This window comes from Cyrtonyx montezumae, unplaced genomic scaffold (genome assembly GCF_038088225.1).
Source record: "Cyrtonyx montezumae isolate F1298 unplaced genomic scaffold, pur_monq_1.0 scaffold_13, whole genome shotgun sequence".
Lineage (NCBI taxonomy): Eukaryota > Metazoa > Chordata > Aves > Galliformes > Odontophoridae > Cyrtonyx > Cyrtonyx montezumae.
In genome coordinates this window covers 23,203,539-23,226,674 of record NW_027071859.1, presented here as the reverse complement: position 1 = coordinate 23,226,674, position 23,136 = coordinate 23,203,539, and the positions used below count along the sequence as shown (strand labels likewise).

At 40.0% G+C, this 23,136-nt stretch overlaps 1 protein-coding gene across 10 annotated transcripts in view; it reads left to right on the top strand.

Annotated features, from left to right (window-relative positions):
- DST (dystonin) overlaps window positions 1-23,136 on the top strand; it is a 295,256-nt gene that overhangs the window by 204,478 nt on the left and 67,642 nt on the right. For all 10 annotated transcript variants that reach the window (XM_065730839.1, XM_065730844.1, XM_065730843.1 and 7 more), the window contains 10 exons: window positions 457-583; window positions 2,825-2,887; window positions 3,855-4,090; window positions 5,695-5,824; window positions 7,210-7,409; window positions 8,972-9,467; window positions 10,473-11,947; window positions 20,801-20,962; window positions 22,047-22,217; window positions 22,925-23,091. In XM_065730839.1, the coding sequence (XP_065586911.1) occupies window positions 457-583; window positions 2,825-2,887; window positions 3,855-4,090; window positions 5,695-5,824; window positions 7,210-7,409; window positions 8,972-9,467; window positions 10,473-11,947; window positions 20,801-20,962; window positions 22,047-22,217; window positions 22,925-23,091 (3,227 nt within the window). The remainder of the gene's footprint in view (window positions 1-456; window positions 584-2,824; window positions 2,888-3,854; window positions 4,091-5,694; window positions 5,825-7,209; window positions 7,410-8,971; window positions 9,468-10,472; window positions 11,948-20,800; window positions 20,963-22,046; window positions 22,218-22,924; window positions 23,092-23,136) is intronic.

Below are 23,136 nucleotides of genomic sequence, written 5' to 3'. Positions count from 1 at the left end.
CTTCTGACAGCAGCCAGCTCCTGTGTGGGCTGTCCATGGTCTTTCAGGGCCCATGCACCTCTTGTGGTATGGGGTTCTCCAAGAGCTGCAGTGTGAACAACATGGTACACCATGGGTTTTGTGCTAGCAGGACTGTTACTCAACTTTTTCTCACTCTGGCCTCTTATAGCTGCTGCACAATGTTGTTTTTTTTCCCCTTACTATATATAACAGAGGCTGATGGGCCTCAGTATGGCACATTTTGGAGCTGGCTGTAACTGGGTGTGTCCAATATGGGGTAACTCCTGGCCTTTTCTCCCAGTGGTTACCACTAAAGCCCTCATGTTACCAAAGTCTTCCCAGATAAACCCAATACAGTATTACAGGAGATTTCCAAGTAACATTTCTTTTCTCAGCACTAAATACTTCGTCAGAGTTCAGTTTTGAAATGAATAACTATCTATCTTTCTTAAACAGAATTTAAAAGATGAATGGACATTAAAAGCAACCGAGCTGCAGAAAATGAACAGCAGAGGAACACTGTTATGTAATCTGATTAGTGCTGTGACTTCTCCTGCAAAACTGAGAGCAGTTGCAAAATCAGGTATGCATTCATATAATCAGGTAATCCCTAATATTTAGGGATTTTTTTAAGCCCTTAAGAAAAACAAACAAACAAACAAAAAAAGGTGGTACAGCACAGTTTGGCTAAGTTTCTGAATATTATGGATTAGAAGAAATCAGTTGTCCATGTCTGTTCTGACCATTGTTTGCTGTGATTCTCATTTCAGCTATGTCTAACTGCTGTAATAATTCAGTACACATCCTGATTGCTTTATATTGCCAAAATAGAGTAAAAGTACTTTCATGTAAGTGATTGACAAGTCGACAAGTCTTGACACTAGGAAACTTTTGACTATGAGAAACTGACTAAATCTGATTGGCGTTCACATATCTGCCAAATCTATGAGTAGGAGAAATATAAACCCTACTTTTGGAAACACTAACATACCTGTACATCTTCGCTCACAGGGATACGTTTTTCATGGCTAGTCTGTTTGACATCAGGCAAGCACATAATTATTTGCAGAATCGTGGAGTTTTTGTTAAAAGGGCGATGAGGATATTACTCATCTAAAAGTTGTGCCTAGACTAACTGCTATCCCAATAAGACAGCATATTTAATGTTAGTTTATAAGTTAGTTGAAACAACAGCGTGAGAGGGAATCAACTGTATTCCAGAGTGAGTTTTCTGGACCAAAATGTGCTACCGGTCTGGATTTTTTTACCAACTCCTATTTACCTATAAACAGATTTTAAAGATAGCAAATCTATTTCCATGTATTTCTGTATTGTACATTAATCTGTTTTACAGAATCTAGCAATTTTATTGGCCATAACCATGTTTTCAGTCAGTTCTTTATTTCCAGACCTTGTCAGTTCAAGTGTGTTGGCCTTCATTGGTCATCTGCAGAGAACACTGGGAGGACGGAGACTGCCAGTGGATACCTATTTGGCAAGAATAGAGCACTTTCTTTTTCACATTTCTTTGTAGTAGCTACTTCTGGTTTCATCTTTGCTTGAATTTGAAATAAAAATCTTCAAAGAACATTTTGGAACCTTACGTAGGGTATTTATGCTTTTTCCTCTGCTCCTCTCTCTACCTCTATACATCCAGCTGGAAAAATAATTAAATAGCATATAGAAGTAGGTGTAATCCTCCAGATGAGAGTATTTGCTTTCCTAGATGATAGATGTACTGTGTATCAGTTAATTGCAGTTATAAATATCATAGTCCAGCTCTCAGAGCATGATTTACAAGGCTCTGTCTGGGGGCTATGACTTTTCTTATCTGTTTATATTCTCTTGCCATCCTCTGGCTGCCACTAATGTCCTCACTGTCCAGGTGGTATTGTGGAATGAATCCACAGCTTTCTTCAAGGCAGCCATTGATCTTTCCCTGCTAACTGCCCATCTGAGAATATGTATGTGTAGGAGAGTTGGAAGTGGTTCTCCTGGCTGCTCTCTATGCAGTGACTTTGTCTCCTGGTTCTGTGATCTGACAGCATTTCACAAAGGTTACACAGCCCTGGATCTGAAGACTTTGAAATGCTGTTTAATTAGTGACAGTGACAGAACTTCACATTAACAGTAAGGTTTCCACATCACTTTCTCTGGGACAGCATGGAACATGTTGAACCTTGCTCATGACGTGATAGAAAGGCAATTGTCCTGTTGATATCAAGAGCTTTTTGCACAGAGGTACAGTACTGCAAAGTATGGATAAAATTGTTAGATAAGCTGTGTCTTTGGTTATGGTTTCTGCAATGGCCATGTTAGTCTTCTCTGCTGCTTAACATTCAGTGCTTTCCTCACAGTTTCAGTGTGAGACACTGCTACTCTTCAGAGCATGAACACGGTTGGGTAATAATCTGTAAGTAGTGGGGAAAAGATTCCTTTTTGGGAGAAGAAAGTGATATCAGCCATATGGGTGTAAGTCAGCCTTACAGCTAGGGTAAAGACCATCATATTCATAGTATTGTAAGCTGTAAGACTGCTCATACATCATACGTAAGTATACTTACATGTGCGTGCATGTACACATCTGTACACTATGCATATGCTGTACATATGTGATACCATTTATGGTGGACTTGAGCAGGTTAAAACAAAAACCAGCTTTAAGATATATAAAGCTATCTCAGTAAAATATTAGCATGCAGATATGTCTTCAGTTGTTACAAGAGGGGCTATGTATCATGTTGTTTTGAAGAGAAAATGTAACACTGGAGTTCTGGTGGGAAAAGATAGATTAGAATGTGACTTATTCCCTCTTGATTGGTAGGTGGCACAGTGTTAAATGGTGAAGGAGGAGCTCCGGGAACTCAGGACTTTCTGAAAAACAAAGGTGAGTAATCACTGGGTAAATATTTCAGGATGTGATAAAGAAGTGTGTGAGCTGCTGTTAAACACAAATATTTTGAAAATGTTGCAACAGGCTTTACTAGACAAATTTAATATTGCCTTTTCAGAAGGGAATTATACTGACTAGTAAGATGATACTAAAATTCATTTTATAAAGACCAGCCTTCAAAATTTCTTTTGAAAACAGATCAAATCTTTGTTTTCTGAATCAATATGAACTTGTATAAGAATGTAGAGTGATAACTATTTTAATATAACATATACCTTTTGAGAAAATTATTACTCTGCAGTGTTGAAATTCTTTAACACCAATTAACATACATGACATGAAATCACCCACATGTATACATATACAAAGACACCCGTTTTACATACATTTGTATACATCGTTGTATGCAGCCTGCTCCTGTTCAGAAGCAATGGAACTTAAGTACCATGTCCAATGTCTGTAGTGTTGGTTCTTCTAAACCACAGTCTGCTTAGTACAGACTGCCTTCTGAGCTGTCTCAGTGATAAGACACATTTATATCAGAGCGTGACTACAAACTGGATACGATTGTAGTGATGTTAGGCTGTCATACTGGTAACTGAACTGTAGTCCAGTATGTTTAACTTCCTGTTGTGAAATTGAAAGTAGTTGCTTGAAATACCAAAATAACAACAGGTAGGAAGACTGTAAGATACTTGCCTATCCCTATGCATTAAAGTAATGGTTCCTTTGAAAATAAACGCTCTTGCAAACTGAAATGTATATTAGATCCTTCATATGTTAGAACATTTAGAGTGGACTAGAACTAACTCCTAACATGTTCAGAAGCTTTTGCCTTGAGGGACTATTATTAGTTGATATAAATCAGACTACTGTTTAGAAGTTCTTGAAGTCTTAAGTATTGTTTGAAGTATGTGTGATCAATCTTTAACGTAGTCTTTATTCATCTCTCCTTTTACAGAACTGACAAGTGTTCAACAAGCCATGTCTGATGTAAATCATAGTTATGAAGATTTGGGAGTTTCACTGAAGAAAAAGATTTCAGAACTAGAAAGTATGCTTTCAAAAATGCAAAACATTCAAGAAGAATCAACTTCAGTGATGCAGTGGTTACAAAAAATGGACAAAACAGCATCAGATTGGGAAGCTGCTCCAACTGACAGTGAAGCTGTTAAAGTCCAAGTTGAGCAACATAAGGTACTTATATGTCTTTAAAAAAACACTCTTTACTGCAATTAGTGGGGAACTTATATTTGAACAATTCATATCTCAGCAAAACTTAATGTTGCAGAGAGTATTTAAATGATCACAGAAAACATGCCCTTCAGGCTTTGAGAAAATCTGGCAGATTTTTCAGTGGAGTGAAAGAAATGCTGGGTCGAAGAGAAGGAGTTTGGTATGTAAAAAAAAAATAACAACCCTGATGTCCAGTTTAAATAGGTAATAGTACATTGATTATGCAATGTCCTTTTTCTATGTCCATAGTGACTTCGATATGTTTGCTAGATTGTGTATAAGATTTGTATGTCTGTCTGTCCAAAAGCTGTTTCTGCAGCTGCTGGTTCCCTGACACGCCGTAGAACCTGAACACTGCAGCTGCAGAGGCTTAGGTCTGTTCCAAGGCAGCATTTTTCTTCAGCACCCGTGCCATTACATATTAAGTCACACAGCTCTTCCTGCCCTTTTAATTAATATGAGAAAAGTACTAAATCAGCAGTAAGATTGTCCAGTTTAAGCATTAGAAATGTATGCTTGTAGCAGTGAAAGACAGTATTCTAGATGTAAATGTTCATCTTTAAAGTGAAATGTAATATGTAGCTATTGAAGGGAAAATTCTTTCCTTGTCTGTAATGTAGATAAATAAGGACAGAATTTGACAAAGCTAAGGTATATTTTTTTATACTTGGTTGTTCACTCTCAAAAAATGAACCTGAATAGCTACTGATTTTCCTTAAGTTCAGTGATTGTCAGACTTGGCAACAGCTTTAGAAGTCATACTATATGTAGAAAAACCCTTGTTCCTTCATTTGTAATTAGGATTGTTCAAAGCTAACAAGACCATCTTACTTCCACTGTGGTAATAGAGGAGCATTCATAGTCAGTTGGAAAACTTGAGTGATCCAGCAAGAGTCATCCTCTTGATTCAACTGGACTTGTACTTAGAGTTCAAACTCAAGCACAGATTTGTTCAGTGTTTATTTGAATGGCATTTTTTGGGGACAACTAGAATGCAACTCCACAGTGCAAAGTCAGTCAGTTAAGCATGTTCATATAAGTGACCTTTCTATAAGAGTCATATGAACTATTCTCAAGGAACTGCTGGGACATCTCAGTCCACTGCTAGGTTTGCCCTTAAACTATGGTGTTCTCTTAATGACTGCTCTAGCAGTCAATCTATGACAACAGAACTCTCAATGAGCTGCTCTGTATTGGTGCTTCATTGGGGTATTTCTGCTTTGAACTTTATTCTGCATTAGTCAGTTGGCATTGTGTACAAGAACAGATTTTAACTATGTATGATGAGACCTAGTGGATCTTATCAGTTTGAATTCTTCTGTCACTCATTCAAATTAAGCAGAAATAGTTAGTATTAATATAATTTATATAGATCATTTATTCCAAAGAATGTGACCAGACAATATGTGCTATTAGAAAGGATTTTGACACTCATAGCAGAAAAGCAGTACGTTAAGTGTGAGATGTTTATAGTTTATTTTCATGCTTGGTATTCCAGTATCATGGACTTCAAAAATAACTTACAGCTCATCTTTAATCTCTTTTTTTACTACTTGATTTTGCAGCTATTTGAAACTGAATTAAAGCAAAGTGAGAATAAAGTGCAGGAACTAAAGGACAAAGTGACAGAACTGTTGGAGAAGAACCCCAACTCTCCTGAAGCACCCAAGTGGAGACAAGTGTTGGATAAAATAGGTACTTGAGTAAATTTTATAATATCACACAGACTGATTTGGAAGTCATTTTATTATTTATTATAGCCTTTTTTATGTTGTATTAATTTGTTAGTATTAATATTAGTATTTTTATTATCTTACTCCTTCCTGTCCCTTCTGTGGAAATAACTCCCATTACAAGAGGATAGATTTGGAAGAACTCCACTAAAACTGGTCATCTTTGAATTTATGTAGGTGAAATTGAGCAAGGTATACCTTGACCCATGTTTTAGAGGGATTTATCTTTTTCAGACAATGTATGGCTAAGAGTTGCAAGTTAAGGTACCACTCAGTTGCAAAGTGTGTTACTAACAAATTAAGTTACTGCAATTTTCATATAAAGAACACTTTGAGTTGTTGATAATGTTCTGCACGCTTTTGTTCCCACACATCTAGTGCCTTTTGTTTTTGTGGTTTTGTGGTCTTTTTGCCATTTTCTAAACCTGACTTCATAAATTTTGTCATTAAAAAAAAAAGGAAAAAAAAGGAAATGGCCACATGCATACAATAGATTTTGAGATAATGCAGTGTGTAATTATCATGAGCTTTTGAGAGGGAATTAATACAGTATAAACAGGGATCACAGACTGTGAAATGGCACAAGAAATTGAAAAGAAAAAAACACATGTAGTTCAAAGACTGTTAGCAAAACATCAAAGCTGAGTCAGCACTCACTCGCAGTATCATAAAGTGAAGTGAGAAGTTCCAGGGCATGAGGCTCCACAGCTGCTCTAGAAGCCACTTGCTACAAGGGGAAGAGCTCGTTTGGCCTAGGTAAACTTAAGTTCACACTGTGCTCTTGAAATATCTACATAAAGAAGTATTCTCATTGCCTGTCATAGGTATCTGGTTTGGAAGTCTAAATTAAGCCGTTATTCTCCAAAGGCTCCCAGTACTGTTATTTGAAAGAGATGTGCTCCTTCAGAAGGTGGTTCAAAGCAGGAGCCTAAATGAAGGCTTATGCTCAACCTTGGAAAGGTCTCCTTTTCTTTATATGACTAAAAATGAAGGACAATCAGGCATCTAAGTTGTAAGTGAGAATACAGCCCTTTGGTTTTTACGTCATTTGGAATCAAAGGCTAAATTTGGTGGTATTCCATCTGCTAATACTGCCATCTAATTTTACTGCATATTCATTGTTCTAAAAATGCTGCATGTGGCAGTGCTAAACTGCAGACCTTTATCCAAGTGTATATGGTTCTGACTGCTAGAAGATGAATTTGCCGCGTCACTGCAATAAGGCATCTGGAGTTAATCAGCAAGAAGCCTTATTAGAGAGCTCTGTTTATATTTTGTATGTAGTCTGCTGTCTGACAGCCCATCTGCTAAAGAATGCATGCAATATGTTAACTTTATCACTGTTAGACTCCAAGTGGAAAGAGCTCAATCAAATTACATCTGAGAGACAACAAAAACTGGAAGAGTCTTCAAATTACCTGACGCAGTTCCAGACCACAGAAGCTCAGTTGAAGCACTGGCTTGTAGAAAAGGAGTTAATGGTCAGTGTGCTGGGACCACTATCGATTGATCCCAATATGCTGAACACACAAAAGCAACAGGTTCAGGTGAGTAAGGACAGCCAACACGTGTTAATGATTTAAGTTTCTTCTGTGTTGGTTTCTTGTTTGTGGTGAGGGTTCTTGTGTTGTTGTTTTTTTTCACTTTTTTTTTTGTTTGTTTTTTGTTACTTTCTTAGATTTTGGCTGTGGTTAGGGTTATTTATTTATTTATTTTTGCTATTAACGAAGTAGTATTTTGCATTCAGAGTACAGCCCAGGCAACAGGAGCTATTACATTTGTTTATCAGTAAATATCAGCTTGAGTCATACTTGACTCCAGTAATTAGAAGAAAAAATGGTCAGGAGATTGAAGAAAGATCAGAACAGCTACAGAAAAAAATGGGCAGGACTTACCTTCGAGGAGTTACTGATCCTCAGATATATTTGCTTGTCTAACCATCCTGTGATTTTTCTCTATAGCCTAATGAAAGCATTTCTTGCAATTTTTCTCAACTTGAGTGTGTATGTAATATTTTGTAGCCAGTCCTCAAATACAGTCTATGCTGTAGAGCTTGCTGTTTGAGATTTGTCTGCACCAGTAGCTAATAAAAATAAGAAACAAGTGAACTGAGTATTGTATGTATTGAACCATGAGCGTGAAAAATATAAAGTGGAGTAGTTTATTTACAGAAACATAGCAAAGCACAGAAGAAAGCAGAAAATGTTGAATTATTTGCAGGAACTATAGATTTTAATTTCAGACATATATATTGCTGCCAGTTAACTATGAATGTGGTGAGAAATAACATTCTTATTTTTAAAAAATAATATTCAAGTTGATATATCCATACTGATTTTAAAAAAACTGTTTAAAACATGAAATGTTTTCTAATATTATGTGAAAATGACTTAACAGTGTTTTGTAAATGTTTCAGAAATTTAGAAAGCTGGCATAAGATTATCATATATTACTTAACAGTCCTCAGAAGCTAAACCTCATTGACTTAAAAAGAAGAGTTTGGAACACTCTTTAAACTAAGTCTGTGATATTTTGTCCCTTCTTCTGCACACACTTTTGACTTGTCAAAAACAAAAACAGACAAAAAAAAAAAAAAAAACAGAAGAAAAAACCCTAGGAACCGATGATATAAACTTTAAGAGTCTTACAGTACACAGTCAGACATTTTGTGAATTATCCAAATATTCTCTGTAGGGTAAGGATCCATTGCAATGTTATGTCACAGTGCACCTTCTTTGAAGTTCTTTCAAGACAAATATCAAAACTGTCTAGGAAGGAGGAGACTGCTTGAATCCAAACAGTGATTATTTTACTTGGTACAGTTACACAATTACAGTAATATTAACAAAAGTCATTGTTTACTTGTATCTGCTGATTCAGTTTCCATTAGATGATGTGCAAATTAACTTTGAGTTTTTAGTTCTTTGATGTAAACACTTGGAAACAACATTCAACTTATGTGTAGAAGATGCAGTTGTTTCCCTGGCTTTTTAAACTCAGAATTAATCCAGTAAGGGAGCTTAGCTGCAACAGATTCTACAGAATTTCTGTCAGAAGCATTTTGCTGCTTCATTAAGTAAATTCTTTTTACAATCGTCTTTATTCCCAGATTCTGCTCAAAGAGTTTGACACCAGAAAGCCACAATATGAGCAGCTAACTATGGCTGGTGAAGGGATTCTGAAGAGACCTGGTGAACATCCCCCCTCTCATGAAATTGTAAAAGAGCAGCTGGCAGCCGTGGCACAAAAATGGGATAGCCTAACTGGCCAACTGAGTAACCGATGTGACCGAATTGACCAAGCCATAGTGAAAAGCACGGAGTATCAAAGCCTACTCAGAAGTCTGTCTGTTAAGCTAAGTGCCTTGGATAGCAAAGTGAGCAGCAGCCTGGCTGTGAGTACACAACCTGACGCCGTGAAACAGCAACTGGAAGTTGCTAAAGAAATGAAGAAGGAAATAGAACAGGAAATGAAGAATATAAATGCAGCTCAAGTTCTTTGTGAAGAGCTGTCAACACTCGTTGAAGAAGAGTATCTGAAAGCAGAACTTACAAGACAGTTAGATGGCATCCTCAAATCATTTAAGGATATTGAGCAAAAATCAGGTTAGTGTTTATTTTAAAAGAAAAATACTTAAGGCATAAAATAAAGTGTCATTTTAACATTTGTCTTAAAAATCAGTAGTAAGATGATGAGTGAGCTGAGCCTAGTACTAGCTGCCCATCAGTCCAACAGTACATCAGAACTTAGGAGAATGTCTCCATGCTTTGAAAAGGCAAAAACAGTATGTCATAGTACACAACTGATTTTTGTTGATTTATCAGTTTGTTGACACAGTACTTCAGATCTCTAGTGAGCAGTGTTGGAGAGAGTTTAAAATAATAAAAGTGCTGCTCTTCTCATCTTTGCCTTCAGAGGTACATCCTTAGTGAGTCAGGATACTAAAATAGATGCTGCTCACTGAACTACTTATCTGCGTAGGTGAAGAGAATAAGCTGAAATTGTAATTTTTAGGCAAGAACCAGTGAATGGCTTGACAAAAAGCAGTGGTAAATGTATAAAACTGCCTGTGGCAAAACTGAGTTGTGTACAGCTTTTTCTATTCTGTGAACAACAGAACTGAGTAAGAAATAGAGGCCAAGCAATAACATACTTTTTTTTTTTTTTCTCCCAAGCAGCTCAGCAGTTTTAGCTCTTTAATTTCCTCTGGTCACAAGGAACTTCAAAGGATCTCCCTGAAAACAAATAGCAGGCCATGAGTTAGGCACTGCTAGGTGATATAGCTTGATATTCTCTCTGCTTACGCTTCAGAATATCATAAAACATGACTATGTGCTTTTTACCCCCAAAATTTGCCTGAACAGGACTTGTGTAGACACAAACTAGCTAAGCTTACCTGAACTGATTCATGTCCAAAGGCGTTTGCTGCTATGCTGTAGTACAGATACAAGACTATCCCTTGCAAGAAACTTGCCTTCAAATTAAATACTACACATTAAGAACCTGCCTTCCATCCAGTAATGATCGTTCATAATAAAATATTTGTTATTATTTCATCATTGAATACTAGAAATTTCTGATAATAAGCCTCTCTGCTGTTTTCTCTGTAGATAATCATGTTCAGCAGCTTCAGTCAGCGTATGCCACTTCTCATCAGTTCCAGCAAATGTCGAAGGACTTTCAGGCCTGGCTAGACAGAAAGAAAGAAGAGCTGAACAAGGCTCGTCCTATATCAGCCAAACTTGAGACCTTGCAATCCCTAATTGAAGAACAGAATGATTTTGTGAAGGCTCTGACCAGTGAGAGTAGTACATATGAAAAAATTGTTGCAGAAGGAGAAAGTATCTTACAGAAAACTCAAGGAGCTGATAAAGCAGCTTTACAGGCTCAAATTGCCACGCTCGGGAGTAATTGGGATGCAATGGATAAGAAGGTAAAAGAAAGGCAAGGTAAATTAACAGATTGTCTGGAGAAAGCACTCAAATACAAGCAGCATGTCGAAAATTTGCAGCCATGGATAGAGAAATGCCAAAGCAACCTGTCTGAATTAAAAGTCAGCATAAACCCTGTTGAAATAGAAAATTCTGTTGTTCAGGTGAGGGCCTGGCAGACGGACTTGGATAAACACCATGGGATAGTGGAACTACTAAATAATAGTGCTGAAAGTTTGCTCAATGCAAGTCAAACAGATAAAGAAATTGTTGAAGAAGAAACTAAGGGGCTGAATGAGAAAGTGAGTATGGTCACAGAACAATTGTGTAAGAAGAGAGAGTGCTTGGAAAATATGGCACAAAGGCTAAAAGAGTTTCAGGAATCATCCAAGGAAACAGAAAAGCAGCTTCAAAGTGCCAAAGAGCATCTGGAAGCTCACGATTCACTTGGACCTCAGTCTTTCAGTAACAAACACCTGACAATGATGCAGGCCCAGCAGAAGGCTTTACAGGCTTTAAGGCCTCAAGTTGATTTAGTAAAAAAGCTTGCCCAAGAACTGGTAGTAGAAGCTTCTGATTCAGCAGGTGTTTCTGACCTGTTGCTTCAAGCTGAATCTTTGGAGAAAGAATACACTGCAGTGAACCAGCAGGTTGAAGATAGGTGCTCATTCTTGGAAACAAAACTTCAAGGGATTGGTCATTTCCAAAACAGCATCAGAGAGATGTTCTCTCAGTTTGCAGAGTTTGACGATGAACTTGACGGTATGGCTCCAGTTGGGAGAGATCTTGATGTACTGCAATCACAGAGAGAGGATATAAAACATTTCCTGAAAAAGCTGGAAGATCTTATAATGAATAATGAAAATGCTAATAAAAACTGTAAAATTATGCTAGCCACAGAAGCTGAAGCTTCTCCTGATCTTGTTGGTATAAAACAGGACTTGGAAGCATTAAATAAGCAGTGCAACAAACTACTGGACAGAGCAAAAGCCAGGGAGGAGCAAGTGGAAAGTACAATTAACCGCGTTGAGGAGTTTTACAGTAAGTTAAAAGAATTTTCCAGTCTGCTTGGGAGAGCTGAAGAACATGAAGAATCACAAGGTCCTGTTGGAATGGAGACAGACACTATTAATCAGCAGCTGAACACATTCAAGGTAGGAAGGTTTCTTTCTTACTACTATCACTCATTTTACCACAGCACAACTTTATTTAGTATCAGCTTGAAAACGATTCGTTAAACGTAGACCCTGGAGAAGTCTTGTTTCACATCACTCTGTTCTACTCATATACCTTTTGTCTATTTTAAACAAGGTACCTTGCAGCTATACTGGGTGTAAATTGTTATTATGCTTTGGTGCTGAAATGAATTTCCAGTGCTCACTGGAAAGATTTATAAATTACACAGGTGTAAGCAGTGTTTGAAAAAGATAGTAAATCTCCTAATGGCTGTACAGTAGCACTCCGTATTATGTGCTGCTTTGGATTCATTCCAATCTAATAGCAATTCGAACGTTTTTATGGCTTGGAAATTAGTTTGCAGCTCATCATAAAACAAGCTGCCGTAACATGACTTAATGAACCACACGATCAGAAAGACAACCGTGTAAAATAAAGTAATGACGTGCTTGGCCCAACAGAGGGTGCTTTTTGCTTGTTTAGACTAACCCATGTCAGAGAGGGAAACTGAACACTGAAACTTAAGCACCGTTTCAGCGGAAAGTTACTATCAATGACAGTGATCTTTTAGAATGTATAGAGACAAAAATCTGGAACAAATGGTTACCGTACAAAGAGATTCCATTAGACTGTTAGGATTAAAATTGTATGTCAATTTGTCACAACAAGCCTTCCTCTATACAGAAGGGAAACAAATTGCTCATCTTTGTAAAAAGTGGAGCACCTTAGAAATTGGGAAATAACATAGCTGGGGCCGTTTTCTATGCATGGTCCCAGTGCTGTCCTTTATAAGGTCAGTAGACAAGATGTCCAGCAATTGCAAACGTGAGGAATGAGATCTTTGGCTGCTCTGTGCAAGAAGATGGTGTCTCCATAACCGAAGAGCTTTTATGTAAAAAGTACCAAAAAACCTTCAGCGTATTTATATGCAGAAGTATGCTCTGTGATTGCATTTATTTTAGGTATTTATAAACTTAGAAATGTGCTTTGTGTTAAGCAACTCTTTGAGGTCATGGAATCGCTTATGATTGAAAACACAGTGCCATTAACTGGGAGGTGAAACATGATGAAAAGGTGAAGGGGGTGTTCAAAGAAGTGAACAACGAGTGCGGTAATAAAAAGCAGAGTGGGAAGCGCTGGAAGAATGAAAATAGGTAAGCAGGGAGAACAGAGTAAGAAGATTTGTTAGGTGGAGGCAGTAAGAAAGAAGGGTAGGGTCCACATTTGCTCTTCTGATACTCTGTGTGAGTACTGTTGGTGTATATGATGGCAAAGTTACAGTAGCTGTACCTCTTCATACTCCTGCTCCTTCCAGAGAGCAGTTTTACCTGAGGCAGCACGCTGAGGGGAGACAGGCGCCCAGCAGCCCTGCTCAGCTCATGGTGCTCTGCTCACAGGTTGGTGCGCGCACACCAACACGCAAAAGCTGAAAATGTGGCTGTGGCCACAAAACCACAGCCCAGCCCCTTATGTCTCTGGCTTCTGTGGTCAAGTGCAGTCAACTTCTATTCCTCAGGAGTAAAGCAAAATGTTCTTTGTAGATAGATGTATTCACATGATATCTTTACTCTTTTGGGGGAAGAATCCTGTGTTATAGGCCAGAGGTGGTTGGCCCAGTTTTTATGTGTAAGAGTAGAGCTTTGTGAATCTTCTTGGCATGACATTAAAATGCATAGTTATTTAAAAAACAAAACAAAACACAACAGACTTTGAGTTGTATTTCATGTATGTATTTATAGTTATATGCACACATGCATACTTGTTTTATTTCTATTACTTCTTTGTAATCCGCTTACTCCAGTCAGGATGAAGTATTAAATTGAAAGTACTTCCTGCCAGTGATAGACTGCATTTATTTACAATGCAGATATAAAACTTGCTTTCTGTAAAGGAAAATCTCCAGTGGAATTCATTTGCAAGTAGGCTTCATTTGACTGTTACTTCAAAAAGTATGCCAGGAAGAGCATAATCACATGAAAAATTTGTCTCAATTAATGTAAAACACACAAAATTAATTACAAATTAATTCAGCTTTGTCAGACATTCTCTTCCCCGAAGTCTTTATGGAATGCATGTATTGGTACAGAAGGAAATTTCAGTAAATGAAGTCTGTTCAGTTACAGTGAATCTGCCTTCTATCTTGAAAAGTGAAATACAGAAGAATTCTACAAGAGAGCACTGTGTTTGTGTACCCAAATAGTGCCAGGATATTTGCACATGGAACAGTATTTGCAGCTAGGTTCTCTGGGAAAGAGAAAAACCCCAGAAACTGAATTGCTTTTACTTCTTGTAACCTTTGCACAATTCTTTTTAATACTGTTGAAATTCTTCTAATTAAAAGCTATACAGAGCTGTTAGAGTTCATCAGTATATAGTTCATTTGATTTTTGCTTTTATTTTCAAAATAAAAGAGGTTGTGAAGGTTGTTGCCTTCTAACTAGACTCTATAGGATTCTTTAGCTAGCCTGAGTATTCTTGCCAATGAGCTTGAACTAAGAGTTTAATTGGTTTATGTTTGTTATGTAGAGTGTCTGTCCTCCAGTTTTCACTTTAATGATGAAAAAATAATCAGAGATATCTTCATATGCTCAAATAAGAAGGAGAAAGTATTGCATTCCCACGCACTGATTTCCAAACACTATAATAGCTACTAACTTTCCATAGGTTTTACTACTTATAAGGTCTATGTTAAAAAGCATACCTTTAGAGATTTTGTGAACTACTGCTTTTGAAAGTGACTGATGCATGTGAAAGCCTCCAGAGAGTATGTTTAAAAATGGGAAAATAACTTCTGAAATATGAATAAAATCATTCTGTAGTGCAAAAGATATGGACCTATTGCAGTTATATACTGACCCGATAACATGACAGAGCACCACCTCCATTCGGGGATCCATTTGTGACTGTTTTGGGTGGGAATCAGCACAGATGATAGGATCTCAAGGGGGAGGCAGAATATGTGAAAAGAGGGAATTTGTCTCACATGACTTAAATATTTTAATATGTAGCTGACTGTATCAAAGTAATCAACAAACAAAAAGTGTGGTGCTTTTGTATTTCTTGCATGAAGTGTCCTGCTTGCTGCCTATCTGGGAAAGCTTCAGCTGATTGTAGTTAATGCCCTGGGTGTTGTAACACAGAGTGCCATATGCTGTCCTTACACTGGGGGCTGCATTGTCGTTATGCTGACAGCTCCTCTCGCACAGGCGGTGGAGGTCTCTGCTCATAACAGGTTGATTTATGCTGCTGAACAGGCTGCTTCTAGTGAACCATCAGCAAATTATCCATGGGCCTCCCAAGCCATAGTTATCACTAATGGCACAGTTATCAACTATGGCTGACCACTGAGTGCTGAAACTGTATTTAAAAGATGTAAATGCTCCAAACCCAACCCTTTGTCTATCTGCACTACTTTTGTGCCACTCTACCTCTGGTAAAAAAAACATCTTCCAACTCTAGAATGCTTTTTCACCGCTCTTTCTTTTTCTCGCAGCAAAGGCTTTGGGCAGCATGGACGCTTGGCACTGTGTTAGGCCCTGTGCAGTGAGCTGGGGCTGCATCATGGGGCCTTGCTGCCTTCTGCATGAACTACAGTACCCAAAGAATCATAGAATGGCCTATGTTGAAAAGGACCACAAGGATCATCTAGTTTCAATGCCCCAGCTATGTGCAGGGTTGCCAGCCACTAGAGCAGGCTGCCCAGAGCCACATCCAGCATTGCCCTGAATGCCTCCAGGGATGGGGCATCCACAACCTCTCTGGGCAACCTGTTCCAGTGCATCACCACCCTCTGAGTGAAAAACTTGCTCCTAACATCTAATCTAAGCCTCCTGTCTCGGTTTGAGACCATTCCCCCTTGTCATATCTCTATCCATCCTTGTAAACGGCCGTACCCCCACCTGAAACCATCCAAAGCAAAGACCAGGGAATCTTTAAAGATGGCAACATTGGATATAACTTTCACATGGAAACGCAAATCACACACTACGGACTGTGGTTAAAAGCAGTGCACGTTCTGCCAGAACGCTGTTAGAAACGAGCGAGATCCCTGGTAAACCCGCCAGCAAGGTGCTGCAGCTTCTCTTGAAAGCCTTAAGCAGAAAACTTCGCCTCCCCAAAGCGGAAAACGAGCTGGCTCGAGCGGCGTTGCTTCCCCTGCTGGGCCGGGCCCTGCCCTGCCCTGCCCGTCCACTGGCGGCCGCGGCTCCGGGGCCGCCCGGGGGGGGGGGGGGGCAGCGAGCAGTCGGGCCGGGCACCTCCTCCCGCCGCGGCCGAGCGGTGCGGGGTGGGTGGCGGTAGCAGATGTTGCCTGAAGAATGAGAAAGGGCGTTCCTTCCAGCTCGGCGCTGGGAGGACGCCCGTCGGCTCGCGGGAAGCCGAGCGAGCTTATCGACTTGGCCGGATGCTGCCCGCCGGCGTGCGCGGCCGGCTCGCCTTTTCCTCGCCTTGTCGTTCGGCCGGGGAGGAGCGGGGAGCGCTGCGCCTGCCGCCGCAGCCGGGACCGGCCCTGCGCCGAGCTGAAGCCGCCGTGCCTTCGCGGGAGACGCCGCCGCTGTGCTCCGCAGCTGCCTTAAACGGAGAGCGGCTCTCCGGGACGGAGCCCGAGCGCATGGATTCTCGCGCGGGGGAAGTCCTGGCTGCGCCGTTTGGGCTCTGAGGAAACTATTTACCTATGGAACTTGGGAAGAGCTCGGGACGAGGACGGAGTAAGCCGCCTCTCGGGTCGAGGTTATTTATAGCTACTGCCAAAGGAGCGAAGGGCTGTTTTATTCTCCGCGCTGGTTTGGATTGAACTTCTAACCACCCCCCCCCCTCCCCAAGATTTTCGCAGTGCCTTGGTCTGAGCCGTGCGCAGCCACCGTGGGGTCTGCCTTCCCCGGCTCCCGTACGATGCTTTATTTATAAAGGAGATGGAATTCTTCAACCCGGCTAAATGGATTACAGCTAATCAGTCACCTCCAAGAGATAATGTGCTGCCTTCGGTAATGCTCGCTCGATTGGAAGGCTTAATCTGCAGATTTAGGATACACGTATTGACCTGAAGAAATAAGTGCGGTGTTCCTTGGGGGGGTTTTAAACATTTGAGCCACTGCTGGTTTTTGCTGTACTCGGTTTTCCCGTGATATTGGAACGTCTCTGTACTTTTCTTACTCGAGCACTTTATATTTTCAAGGTAAAAAGAAAAAAAAAAAAACAAAAACGACCAGTAGCTTGCATCCAGGTAAAACTGCATTTAAACCGGTGCACTGATGATGACCTTAACCACCTCATAAGTTTCGATGTATGTTTTTTTATCTATGCATCCCGTGATAAGGACAAGTTTACTGTGTTTTTTTAGACTGATAGTGTTTTCTAAATGTTTCGCCCATCTCTGAATGTAGAAGGATAGTAGCATCTTGTGTGAACCCTTACAAAATGGGGAAGCCACTTAGCAGGCCAGACTGTTTACGTCAGAATCCTCCGTGTGTGGGCAAAGGAGAAGAGGATGAGGACCTGAACATCGAGGACTGTTACGTTCCCCAGAGGTCCATCTACGACACTGTGCGGCTCAATGAGCAGATCGATTCAGGATCCAAGGGCAGCCTCTCTTCCAGGCACTTCACGGACAGGACCTTACCCTACAGTCACCGAACACTGGATATCAGCACTCTGTGCTCCAATGGTGCCCTGACGTCCTCCAGTGCTTTTGAGCTCCGAAGTCGTGAGGCCAAGAAGTTAGATGAGAAAATGATCTTTGACGCCCTCAAGCTGAACGGCGATGTCATTCGAACGGGGGGATTGCCCAAAATGAAGTCTCAGACAGAGAAAAAGGAGCACAGGAGATCATGGAGAATGTTTGTCCCACCCAACTTTTCAGATTACACTAATAAAAGCGAATGCTCGATCAGTGAAACTGGTGACCTGTCAGATACAGCTAGATCAGACAAACGCAAGTGGGGTACCAATTCTCTGACCTCAGAAGAAGACGATTCTGGTTTGTGCAGCCCTCCAGCAGAAAGGGAAGAAAAACAAGACACGCTCTTAGCAGGGGAGCAAATGCTGGCACAGACTTTATCTTCTGCAGAAGACATCCAGACAGCAGGTCAGCTCAGCCCGTTCTTCCCAGCTCTTTGCACAGAGCAGCAAACCCCACCGCTTGCAAGCAGCAGTGTTTTTGTCAGAGGGAGCTGTGGGCTGACTTCATGTGACATTTTGCCCTCTGGAAAAGTCAAACAGAACAATTCACAGAAATGTGAGAGTGACCAGGAAGAGATGGGTGGAAAGTACTCAGAAAGTTTCAGAGAGGAAACTCTGTCACATGGCAGTTCTCTTCAAGGTGATGGAGGAAGCATTTCCCTGAGTAAAAATGGAGTCAAAAATGGCTATGACATACGTGAAAAAATTAAAACGCAAGTCACAGCAGTGGAGGGAGGTGATGTGGATGATGCTCCTCCTCAATTAGATGGTTACTGTGTGAACGTTGATGTAAATAATAGTGACGTGGATTTAGAAAAATACGAGATCTTATGTGATCCGGAGGATTTGAGTATAGCAGATACAGGCTCAAATGAAATGACATTTTCTGTTCAGCAGCTTGAATTAGATTGCACTGTAAACAGTCCGAAAGCTATCCCAGGGAGAAGTGAAAGCAATGTCTGGACTACAGGCATGCAAGAAACCTTAAACACAGTCTGCAATGGCCTATTGTCTAATAAGGTAATAAAAAATATATTCATTTGTATAGTAATTGAAATTAACCTTAAACAAACTTGCTTATAGCCTTCTTTGCGTTTGACTCTTGTTGGATATGTTTTATTCATTCAACAGATGCAGTGGTCAGAGGCACACAGGAGATGTCCCAAATAGGTGTGGTGGTCAGTTTGGAAAATGAACGAGGGGCAATTTCTGACAGGGGTGATTACTTCCAGCTGTTCAGTGCATGGTTATTTATTGTCCAGATGGTGTCTGTTACTCTTGATTTGGAGAGCCTCACTGTGCACTGATGTTCGTGTTCAGTTCTTACACAGATTGTGGTTAAAGGCAATGCCATTCAAGGGCAGCTACAGCCCATTTATTCAGGCTGAGCCGCCTTACTCATAAAGGTATAAGCAACACTATCAGATTGTTGTGGTTTCCAAGGCACGTAGATTAAAGGCTCGCAGCATGTTCTGAAAGCCTTCCTTTGCATTTGCGTGCCTGAAAGTAGATCTGATGGCAGGGTAGTGCTTTACAGGCACTGGGTCCTAACAGTGCTCTCAGAGTGGTGGGAGAGGTAGGAGCTTGGTAATAAGGAAAGGGTGTTTATCACAGCTGTAATTTCTTTTTTCCCTCTCTAGTTGAAATCTGAGATACTTCAAGCTTTGTTGCTGAGTTGTTTGGGTAAACTTTGGCCCCAGCAATAGTTGTAATTTATTTTGAGCTTCTCTTTGCAAAGATCGCTTGTGTTTTTAAAGGGCAGGTTATGGAGATCAGTCCTCTGGGACAGGACATTGCTTTCAAAAGATGAGGCTTTATGGGGTGTAAAAGAATTTGTTACTGATTCTGCGTAAAAGATTATTCTGCCTTCTCTCTACTCCCAACGACAAGAAAAACAGGAACGTTTTCCCTTTTCTGGGAGCAGCTGGCTGGTTACATGCTGCAATTTCTCATGTAACCACAGCCCTAGAGTTTTCAGGGGTTTTTATTGTTTTATTTTTTGTCCATACTAACAAAATCCTTATGGATGCTTAACTGTGCTTGGTGTATTAGCCGTAGCTTCTAGATTGATTTGTCTAGCTCATGGAAGTGTGCTCAGCCACCTGAGGGGTGCTGCTTTCAAAGAAATCACTTGCCATACTGTGTTCCCTGCAAAAGAGGAGTCATTGGTATGTTTGAAGTGATTCCTTCTTTTCAGGATGCTGAGAAAGGTTGCTTTGAATGCGCTAAATGTACACCAAAACTGTTACTGAATGCTGCTATAGAAAAAGAAGGATTTAGGGTCAAAAGTTGAGCATTCTTTAGCATTGTTTATTCATTGGTTATTTTTCACTGGCCTGTGTAATTAATTCAGGGGCTTTGGGCCATTTTCTGATCTCACTGACACTGGTGTCATTTCAGCCTCATTCAGTTGAATACAAATGGTGATTTACATTGCTGTTGCTAATGGTAATAATCTGTCTCTGAAAAGCCTTAAGTACCTGAAGAAGTAAAATAAAGCAAACAAAACTGTTCAAACTGTTGTTTGGGTACTGTCAAAGCCCTGGTGATTTGCAAGAATGTTTCTGAATTAAAAACCATTCTCATGTGTGTCCTCAGTGATGCTGTTTCAGCAGCAGCTCTACTGCTTCCTCGTTTTATTACGTTTATATTCTCACAAAACCTCCTTAAAATCATTCTTTCTTCACTGCTTCTTCAACTTGAAAGTTTTACTTTTGTCCTAATTTGGCAAAAAATGCCCAGTTGTCTGTCTCGGTGTTTGCTTGTTTATGTAAGGACAACTTACAGTCCTTCTGTGCCGTTTTAGTAGAGTTTATAGACAGATTATCGAACAGATAAATGCATTCCTCTGGTCTTCAGTTTTTTTCCGTGATGTGAAGATTTCCCTCTCTCCATCTCTCCCTGTCTCCTTTCTCTCCTTCCTTCCTGTCTAGAACTACTCATGGAAATGTACATCATCCTGTCTCAGTGGTGTACTACATTTATTCTGTTTAGATTAAGTCTTTTTATTTTCTTAAGGAAGGTCCTGGTGAGGAATGGTTTCCTTTCTTTTGGATACCTGTCAGCAAATGCAGCATATATACATGTATATATGCACAGCATGACTTACTAGATGAATTTTATGTTTCATGTGTGCCTTGGTTTTCCAACTGCAGGTATTCCAGAAAGAAGAAATTGAGCCGCTCCAGGTTAAACAACAGGAGGTGAACTGGTTGGGTCAAGGCCTTATTCAGAGTGCTGCTATAAGTACCAACACAGAAAGCCTTGAACATGACCTTGAAGATGTTAATACCCGGTGGAAAACTCTTAATAAGAAGGTTATTATTTTGTATACTCTTCTGCTTTTGTCACGTCCTATGTTTTGCTTACTTATTTACTTACATCTTTCAAAACACAGGAAATTAAATATGCAGTTATGTTACTTTACACAGTAATTTCTGTAGTAATTCTAACGGTGAGATTTATATCTTGAGTTGCCAGAGATATTAGCTGTTGTTATAAGGTTTTGTCAAACCTTCTGTAGGTCTGTCATGTCTTTTCATTGAGGAAAGACTCCTCCAGGGCTGCGTGTTCCTTTCTGCTTCAGCAGAACAGAGAAGTTTGATAACAGTGAAAGAGGCAAGAGTTGTGACACACACATGGGAAAGTTAGCAATGTCATTTGTAGTCAGCTGCTTTGGAGTAGTCCCTCATCAGTGTTTTTTTCATGTTTCTTACTCTGTTTTTGTGTACACTGGCTATACACGCTCAGTGCAGAACACAGGGATTCAGCCCATCTTAGGGGCACATTTCCTTTATCTTAAGTACCTTAAGTGTTACCTAAAAGTTTGGAAGGTACTGCTGCTTTGGAAAACTGCTGTAGATTTTTTTCTCTATGCTTTGAGGACTTCCTGAACTAGTTGCTGCTGAAAGTGACAGGGATGGGAAGTCAAAATAGCATTCAGTTTCCTCTGCTCTCTGTGTTCCCGAAGGATTGATGCAGCAGAGCCACAGACACTTGTGATTCAAATATTTGTCCTCTCCTTTTCTATGTCTTCTTTCCTTTGAAGGCGTTATTGCCCCTTAATTGCTTCTTAGGGTTCCTGGCTCAGTCTTTTTGTAAGGAAAATGAAGAGCATAAGAAATACAAACATCCTGTCAGTGTAATTCATAATACTGTAACTAAGTGAAACAGGAATGTCTCTTGTAATAAACTGCTAGAGCAGTCTTTACTGGGTGTCAACCTCTTTTTGGTGGATGAATGTAGAGATTAAGGGTAAATTGTGCCATAGTTCTGTTACAAAAACCTATGGAAGTGAGAGTATGTGGTAATGACATTGCCAGGTGTTGAGCAAATTTTAGCTACTTATTTCACAGAAATAGGAAAAAAAAGAGTGCAGTCAGATGCTCTACTTTCTTTCAGGTTGCCCAGCGTGCAGCACAGCTGCAGGAAGCCCTCCTTCACTGTGGGAGATTTCAGGATGCCCTTGAATCTCTGCTTAGTTGGCTCATTGATACAAAAGAACTTGTGGCTAATCAAAAGCCACCATCTGCCGAATTCAAAGTTGTGAAGGCCCAAATACAAGAGCAGAAAGTAAGTAAAGTATGTTCAGTCTCTTTTCACTGGAGAAACGAGAGTAAGTCCTGGTGTCTCTGTGTGTACTAAGGTATGTACTCTCGCAGAGGAGAGTATGGTAATGCTAACAAGGCCAATAAGAGAGGGGTGGCACAGATGCTTTTAGACAGAAGTGGAGCTTGTTTCTGAGGAAGATTATTTTGTTAGGCTAGGTCAATGAATTTCATTGTATCTCAAAGAAATGATGAGTAGATTATATCATAACTTTTAATATCTGTTTATACTGTTGCCTTTGTGTTGCCAAATCTAGAAGGACATGCACCTTTCTCATGAATGCTCCTGCAAAATGCATCAAATACTTTAAATAACATGTTTTCTTTAGTGGTATTAGATGTAACTTGTTGCCCTGTATATCTGCTCTTTTGGATTGCCACATGTTTTCACCCACAAAGAAACCTAGGAGGTCTTTTGGACTTGGTGAAGCTGCTGCTGTATCAGAATGGTTGAGAAACTAAAATGAGCATGTATTTGGGACCAGGGAGAAGGAGAGTGTCTGTAATTGATTAGCATTAGTTACAACATCACAATCTAAGCATTGCTGGTTGGTTTTTTTTTCTTTTTGTTTTGCTTTAAGGTTTTTTCAGGAGGTCTAGCTCCTTCTGTTTTTACGCTTGTACTATTTCAGTGTTCCTTTATAACTTGATATCTGATTGCTTTCTCTGTAGCTTCTCCAGCGGCTGTTGGATGACCGCAAGCCTACTGTTGAGTTAATCAAGCGTGAAGGGGAGAAAATTGCAGAGTCAGCAGAACCTGCTGATAAAGTGAAAATCTTGAAGCAGCTGAGTTTCCTGGATAGTCAGTGGGACGCGTTGCTCACTAAAGCTGAAACAAGGTATTTCAGATTCTTTCATAGCTTTGAAAAATACAGATGTAGCAT